At 52.3% G+C, this 8509-nt stretch overlaps 1 protein-coding gene across 1 annotated transcript in view; it reads right to left on the bottom strand.

Moving 5' to 3' along the window:
- Positions 1-318: 318 nt before the first annotated feature.
- Positions 319-8509, bottom strand: part of LOC101111247 (BOS complex subunit NOMO1) — a 56597-nt gene continuing 48406 nt past the window's right edge. Inside the window, exons 26-31 of the mRNA XM_015104097.3 lie at positions 7813-7896; positions 6531-6641; positions 5471-5572; positions 3870-3989; positions 1373-1465; positions 319-893 (exon numbers count right to left, since the gene is read on the bottom strand). Of these exons, the coding sequence (XP_014959583.3) occupies positions 762-893; positions 1373-1465; positions 3870-3989; positions 5471-5572; positions 6531-6641; positions 7813-7896 (642 nt within the window). The 3' untranslated portion in view covers positions 319-761. The remainder of the gene's footprint in view (positions 894-1372; positions 1466-3869; positions 3990-5470; positions 5573-6530; positions 6642-7812; positions 7897-8509) is intronic.

Below are 8509 nucleotides of genomic sequence, written 5' to 3'. Positions count from 1 at the left end.
AAAACTTGGAAGAGTTCACAGAAATCTTAGTTTTTCCGGCTTCTCTAGAGACGTGAACGCGTGATTCCGTAGCACAGTGCGGGGCGCCTCTCGGACTCCTTCAGACAAGGCAGGGCTCTTCACACCGTCACCCCCCCCAACCAAGGCAGGGCTCTTTACGCCATCATCCCCCACCACCTCTCCCGTTTTCCTATCATTGAGGCCAAAAGCCAGCTGCCGCGTGTCATCTCGGCTTCACTCAGGACCCACATGTCCCTCCAGGCAGCTCGATCGTGATCTCAGCATTAGGCCAGGGTCCTCCAAGGACTGCACCCAAGATGAGCAACAACACAAACAAGTGGGCCATTTTATTGACTTTTTACCACACAACACACCCTCTTAGGAGTGCACACAGGCTGTGAGGTTTCCAGCAAGGACCTCAGATGCACAGGGATGTTAAGGGGAGGGTCAGTCCAACAGGAGCTTGATTTGGGAGTCAAGACACCCATTTACTGGAATTCTTTTTGCAAATGAAGCTGGAAGACTCAGGATAACATTCGCACACCACCAGCACAGCTTAAACACTTCTTTGACAAAAATAAAAATAATAAATTATCTTCGACTCAGAAAATCAATTGTGCTCTGCAGAATGACAGGAGGGTTCCTTCACGGTGTCACATTGGGGCCAGGGAGGAGAGGCTGAAGGGTGGCTGCGCCCGCGGAGCTGATGGCAAGAGTCACGTGCGTCCTCCACACCAGGGGCCTGTCCCGAGGGAGATCCCTCACGTCCGCCTTGTCTTCTGTTTCTTGGCTTGTCTCTTTGCGTCTTCCGGGCCGCTGTTGTCAGAGGCCGTCTGGCCAAGGGCTCGGACTCCCTGCAGGCGGCTTGTCAGCTGCAGCAGCAAGGGGATGAGCTGGGAAGAAAGAAGGTATGAGAGAGGGGGGCTCCAGGAGACTTCTGTCCAGCGGGACACCAAAGTCCCCGCCCCTGGCCTGCCCCAGCCCATCCCTGCCGCTCTGTGCTCTCAGCCCAGCCGAGCGCAGAGAGGGTCACCAGAGACCCAGAAGTACTTCAAGGTTAAGGGTTAGGAGGGATACAAGAGACTTCTAGCCTTGGAAGGAGGCCTTGGCATTGGTCTTGGGAAGATCCCCTGGAGAAGGAAATAGTAGTCCACTCCAAAATTCTTGCCTGGGAAAAACTCCATGGACAGAAGAGCCTGGTGGGCTACAGTCCACAGTGTTGCAAGAGTCCGACTGGACCCAGCTATTAAACCATTATCATGAAACACGGTCACCTCTGTAACAATGCCCATTCCTCCCCGGCCATGTCCCAGCTGTGAGGGATCCGCCCCCCACTCGCACGCCTGCTGCCCTGAGGGCTCAGGCCCCCTACCTTGTCGTGGTTGTAGCCGGCCAGCAGGACGAGCAGCGTCAGGGGCAGGGCGATGTATGATCCCTGGGCGATGTCCTGCTCGGGCAGTTTCCTCTGCGAACACCCAGAGCACCGTCACCCCAGACCAGCTCTCTGCCAGCACCCCATCCACAGCCCAGTCCTGCCCGGCCTCCTCAAGACCCCTAGCACCCACGTGACCCAGACACTCAGTACCCAAAAGAAGTAACTGGAGCGACACAACTAAATCCCAAGTGAATCCTCTGCCGCACAAACTCTCCTCGCTTGCTCTCTGAAGCTCAGGAATAACCAGGTTCCAAGAACAAGGTGCTCCTCACCCCTGGACCCTTCACTGTCTACACTGAGGAGACGCAAAGCTGTGGGCGGCAGGGGACCCTGTGGTTAAAATGCATGAGGGCCTCATTTTGCTGAGCCCCGGCCACATCCAGGGACTCTTTCCTCTAAGGAGGCATCGAAAACCCACTGTTCCAGACTCAGGGACACCATGAGCATCAAGGAAGTGCCAGTGAGGCGGTGAAGCAGTGCTGGGGACCTGGGGCCGCTCACCCTTCCTTCCAGGGGAAGCCAGGCTGTCAGCTGGGCCAGTGAGAACAGAACACAGTTCCCAGCCTCCCTCGCAGCCAGGTGGGGCCCCGGGGTCAACTCTGGCCACAGAACAGGAAGAGAAGTGACAAGTGCCACACCCAGGCTGTACCCTGGGTGTGCCCTTCCTCCTTGCTGACTGGACAGCCTCCAGCCAACTGTGCCATTCCAGGAAGGGCGATGTGCTGGAGGACAGCAGAGCCAGGGAGAGGAGGAGCCCGACACCCAGGAGCTTCCGCACGACCCCCGGAAGGTCAACATAAGACCTTCCCTCCTGCTGAAGCCCTGAAATGCTGGGTCTCTGTAACAGCAAATGAACCTATATCCCAACTAACTCACTCCACCTCGACAATGGAAACAAATAAAGAACTTTTGGATGATGATAAAACAGGTTAACAAGCCATAGCGCTGTTCTCAAGGTACAGCCCGGGAGCCTCTTTCAGGAGATTTGCACAGTCCAAACTGCTCTCATTATACTGTGAAGATACGACATGCCAGTCTCCCTCTCATGTTCCTACAACGGGGCAGGGGACGTTCCCAAGGCTGCAGCACGACAACGTCCTCACTCTGACAGGCAATGAGACGTGTGGCCTGTGGATGCTTGTGTTTTCCACATGTCTCAGGTTTCACTTCTAATATGATAGATACACATATAACCCACACAAACCAAAGGTCTTTGAGATTCGCAATGAATTTTAACAGCGTAAAGAGGTCCCAAGATCAAAGCATCTGCAGACACGCAGGAAGGAGAAGGACCATAGGGCCTCTGACCCAAGACAACAGCCGGAGCGAGACGCTCCCTTAATAAACAGAAGAATAGTGGCAGGATCCCTAACTGTCTGCTCCCACATTTTTTGACTTCTTAGCTCCCAAACCAGTTTCCATCAAAGTAAATCCTTAAGAGCAAGTTGGAGTCAGTGGGGAGAGGCAGAGCAACTGTGAGGCGAAGCTTTGAGGACCGCAGTCCAAGCTGCGGGCCGGGTCTTCCCGTGTGGCCTTGGGCAGTCTTGTTAAGACTTGGTTGACTCAACTGAAAAATAGCAATAATATGAACAGCACCTACTGTGGGGAATGACGAGGTGTGTGGAGCGGTCAGCCGCGCGTGAAACACTGGGTGACGCATGAGGAACGTGGTTGTCGGAACTGACAATCAGCACGGGATGCAGTGAAGCGCCCTGACGACCCTCGTAAGCGTATGGTGCTGAGCCACCCCGCCGGCGGCTGGGACGTGAGAACATGGCTCTGCCGAGCACCCCCAGGTAAGTCACTCAGTCTTTCTGAGCCACCAGAAGGGTGCAAGAGAGGCACCTCCCCACGAAGGATTGGGATGAGGACCCACCAGGCCTTCCCTCCCCTGGCACATGGCTCCGCTCCCACAGTCTCAGAAGTGGGGCCACACTCCTGGCGGCAGGGTCGAGGCCTGATCGCTTGGCCCCACCAGGCAGCACCTCCATGCTGCCTCGGCTGCCCACGCGCTCCCCAGAGCCGGCAGGTGCCCGGCGGACGTCCAGGCTGCAGCCCTAGTGCCCTCCGCAGAGGCACTGCTCCTCCCTGGGGTTGCGTGTGCCTCCACACGGAGACAAAAAGTTCCCGCCGTGCTCGTCTCTGTCACTTCCTCAGTCTCTGCTGAGGTGAACCAGACAAGTGCTTCCTCCTGGGGTCAGAGGAGGAACCCTCTACTCAGGGTAAGACCGTGGAGGCCAAGGCACCGAGCACGAGCTGGAAACCAGCAGAAGGGCCACGTCCAAGAACAGGCTCCCCTACACACGAGCCTCCCGCCTTCTATCTCAGGGACGAGGACTCCACCAGCTTGCCACACGGATGGAGGTCTGAAAAGCGCTCAGCGGCACCTTGGGACCACTGCACACTCCACGCCCGGAAGCCCCCTTCTCCTTACCGTGGGGTTGAAGACCAAGGTGATGTGTTTGTGGTAGCCCGCTGCTGTGAAGGACACCTGCGGCAGGACGAAGTCATACTGGGACCTGGGCAGCGTGGAGTCCAGAAGGACCACGTAATTCTGGGCACAAGGAGGGAGGGGCAGTTTTTACAAAGGGCAGCTGGGGCAAAGCAAATGAACACTAAGTCCTAATGCGGGACTGTGATGCAAAGGACCTCGTGCTTCCCTTAGGAACCCCCAAGTTTACACGTACACGCCTAGGTCACTAACTCACACGTGGCGGCCTCAGCGGGCCAGTCCAGCAGGGTCAGCTGCGCAACCCTGCCATCTCTGAACAGGCGCTTGGAGCCCACGGCTCGTCTTTCTAAGTGTATCAAACCATGGCTGCTACGTGGTCTTTAGAGAACCTGACTTTACGAAACACACACAGTTCTGATGAATGATTCTGATGAAGGAGACACATGGTTAAACTGAGGAAGACTGTTTTTCACCCAAAACAAGGTTGACTTCCAAGGGACGATTCTCGGCTCATTAGCTGGTGAGTTCTAAGAATGCGGCACCCACTGCAGAGGTCCTGGTCACCGTCACGGGCCTGTGTGCTGAGCCCCAGCCAGGGGCCCAGAGCTGTGAGCACATTAGGCGTATGCTTTCAACCACTTACAAGATCGGGACTATTGCCCCATTTCACAGATGGGGGGAGAGAGGCCCGAAGAAGGGAAGCGTGACGTGCCCAGGGTCACTCAGCTGGTAAGGCACCGAGCAGGCTGCGAGCCCCGGGGAGCCTGTGACCACACTGCAGTGCTGCCGGAAGTGGCATGATTACTACGGGCGCCTGGAGCAGTGCGGGGGAGGCCCCAGACTCCGTCACAACCTGCTTTGTTATTTCACGGCCACTTCACACCGGGAAAGGCCAGAGGATCATCCCTGTGGCAGGTGGCAGGAAGCAAGGGGAGGAACCACACAGGCTCACCACTCATGCTCTCAAGCTAAGTCCCCAAAAGGAACCAAGCTCTCTCCAAAGTTTGCTGCCACCAGGGCAGCCACAATAGCTGGCTCTGTGCAATTAGAGCTGATGGCAAACATCCCGTCATCACTAAGTGATGACGGCCTTGGTTACATAGATCACGGTATTTTCTCTATCATGGTCTCCTGTGCAGTCATTAAATATCATGCATGAGAAAGGACGGGTGATAAAGTCTTCACTGAAAAGCACACATTAAGAGAAAAGGTACACAACAGTCCCAGCTTCTTGTTACTAAAAAGAAGACACACGTGTTGTTATATTTATACACACATGCACATGCGTCAAAAAAGGTCAAAAGGAAACCTACTGACATGTTAACAGCAGTTGCTTCTGAATGACAGTATTATGTCTGATTTCCACCCCCTTCCCCGATCTCCTGCCATGATGAATGTGTATTATTTTTATAACAGAAAAGGAGCTAATTCTGGAAGAAAAAAAAAACCCTAGAGAGCCCCACCTCCTCTGACTCAACTGTGTCAGCAAGGTGGCAGGAGGGGAAAAAGTGGGAAAACTGAGCTCCTTCAGCGGAAAAGGGGAGTCCTCCTGGCAAAGACAGCGCGGAGAGGAGCGGGCTCACCTGGCCGTCCCTGAGCAGGGGCGGGAAGTGGAAGAAGAGGGACTGGCCCAGGGACACCGTCTGGATCGGGTTGTCGAGGTTGTCACTTTTGTAAAGCTTCACCTGGAGAGCAGAGACAAAGCAGGGTGTGCTTTTAAAACTCCAACGCGATAAACAACACCGCATTTTCGACACCTTGGGATGGCTTATCTCTTCGGGGAGAGGAACTCTGGAAACGCCGATCTTTGAAAGGGCAACCGTCCTCCCCGACAGGCCATTCCTAAGGCATCTGAGACACCAGTGATGTGACAGTTGTCAAAATGATTTAAAATTTAAGATTCTGACAACTTACATTAATGCTCAAAAGAGTGAACACCTGTTAGTGCAGTGGTAACATTAAAGAGAACAGCTTCTAACATATCTGTAACATGCCAGGGGCAGGGCAGGCACTTCACGCACATCACCACCAACCCTGACTCCCAAAGGGGCATCACTGTTGTCCCCATGGAGACCCAGAGAGCCTGGTCACCTGATGTCATCACCACCAGCCTTGTTCACTCGGTGTGTCCCCCACCATGTACTGTCACCTCAACCCACAGCTGCTCCTTAAACTCCAAACACGTTCCCATTTGGCACTGGGCTCCTGGCCACCTCCAGGAGCAGTTTAGTGTTCTGTTGGTAGCCTTTCTTTCCCTCCAGCCCAGGTTCGCTGCCTGTCCCCACCATCGTCTGACTCTGAGTCCACTGCCTGCCACACGCACCTTGCACAGAATTTAGAAAGTGAGCAGGTGCTTTGCCCAAAACCATCTCTCTGTTTCAGATCCCAGATCACACTGCTCATTCATGAGGCTTCTACTGTGATGCTTCTAAAGACACACAAGGCTGGCAAAACTATCATCTGAAACCAGACCACGTTTTTCTCTAGCAGTCATTCCACCAGACACATGCTGGGACTGAAGATTCTTAATCTCAACCTCAACCCTCAGCTAAAGCAAGGGCTAGATAGGCCCGGATATCCTGCTCCCTCTTGTCTCGAAGCCAGAAAGAACAGAGCACGTTAATCATCAACAGCTGGCCTTACCCACAATGTAGGAAGATACTCAGAGGAAGTGATCACGTTTCCACTTAAGTCAAATTGATTTATCTGCCGGAAAACTATGATGTTCACATCATCGATGTCATTATTCCCAACCTGGGAAGAGAGAAAGCAAGCTGGGCCAGGAAGCTGGAAGAGGGGGGCCTCTGTTCCAGCAGGGGACATCCCTGGAGCTCTATTTCCTAGCGACTTCCCTTTGCATTCAGGGAACAAAGCTTGCTGTTCAAGCAGCCTGAATCTAAGGTCCCAAATTGAGAGGAGACGGGTGACATCTTGCCATGGACATGCTTTTTGACAAAGACAGTACTTTTTTCCTTACGTTTTAATGACTTATCAACATTTTCAAAAGAAATTTCATACTAAAAGAGCCAGATTTCCCAGCGGCTCTTGAAAAAGAGAAGGATGTTCTTGCCTGGCAGGAATTGGCAGGAGTCAAGCCCCAGCTCCTCCACACCCCCTGGGGTGGGCACGTGCCCCCATGAGTCACCTTTTCATCTGTGGGGCCGTAGTCCACATGACTGCCTGGGATCCCGATCTGAATCCCCATGGCAGGAAAATATAAAATAAGATGCAGCCATCACAACCACTTAAAATGCCAAAGGCCATAAAGACATCAAGAAAACTCACTGTCTAGGCCAAAACTCCTGAATGGCCCACCAGCCTCTGGACCCATCGTAATCTTTACCCCTAATGCCACCTAATAAAGCCACCAAAGGCTTCTTGTCTGGCCCCAAATCCTCTGGTCTAGCAAATGAAGCTTATTCCATGGGAAAAAACTTCACTGAAAATGATGCCAGGGACACCTCCTGTAACCTGGAGGGCTGCCTCCTTAGGGATCAGTTAGCCGAGTCATGATCTTACAGATCAAGAGACTCTCCTTGGTGAGAAGAACAAGGTCACCTGAAGATAAGACACGTCAGTGGCCCTGTCACTGATGAAGCCCATGTTCCCTTTATTACCCTCCCTTGATCTAAAATGCTACTTAGGCCTTAAGATCCTCAATTTGTAGAATAATGATCAGAGCTAGCAGGAGAAGTGGGGAAACAACAGCTCGGATTTCTGCTCTGGATGCAAGACAGCGCTGCTGTTCATTAAAAGCCCAAAGATGCTGCTTGTAATGATGACACTATTCTGAGAGGACCCTTAATTAGGATGTAACGTCCCCCCTACAACAGATGAAAGGGAGCCACAGCCAGAGGAACGCTGAAGGATTTTTGATCAGAGATGCAATCATGCACTGATTCTGCTGAAGAATTCCACATCTTACCACGATGACCCGGTGGTGGGGGAGGGCTCGTTCAATGTGGTCATTGCCTTCTGCCTTGAGCTGAACGTGGTACACACAGCCCGGCTGCAAACAAATGTAGGAGTCACTTATCTGGAAAAGGGCTTATCACCTGAGACCTGGTTGGAGCCTGCTCTGCCTGCAGGCCCCCATCCGGTGGACAAGTTTCTGTCCCACCTTGGTTCCCAGGCCTATCACCCTTCTTAAGAGTTCCTTGAAAAAGCACCCTGATGTAGAAACCTTTTTCTGAAGTTTTACAGTTCCTTCAAACTGTATTCAGCTTCTTCTACCCAAGGAAAATTAAATGTGGTTTCTGATTTCAAAACTGCAAACAAGATAAGCTTATTCTTGTTTAATAAATACAATAAAATTATTCCCTTTTGCTGTCCATCCCTCCCCTGCACCTGTATGTATGTACTGAGTGATGTCTGGAATGCCACTCCCAAGGGGTATTATTTCTGGGAAGTGGGATTTGAGATTTTTCCTTTTTTACAACAGATTTCCTCTTTATACATTTTATTCTATTCCTCAAATGTATAGGGACATATGATGTTTACCCAAACAAAACTCACTATTCTAAAAAACTTTTTTTTGTTGACACTGAACACATGAAGGATGTACATTATTTACTCAGATCATTTTTTAGCAGACCGCAGTAAAGCACTTTGTTCTAAGCCAG

The sequence above is a fragment of the Ovis aries genome, chromosome 24 (genome assembly GCF_016772045.2).
Source record: "Ovis aries strain OAR_USU_Benz2616 breed Rambouillet chromosome 24, ARS-UI_Ramb_v3.0, whole genome shotgun sequence".
Classification (NCBI taxonomy): domain Eukaryota; kingdom Metazoa; phylum Chordata; class Mammalia; order Artiodactyla; family Bovidae; genus Ovis; species Ovis aries.
Note: the sequence above shows the minus strand (reverse complement) of the source record. Positions and strands in the feature narration are given on the sequence as shown.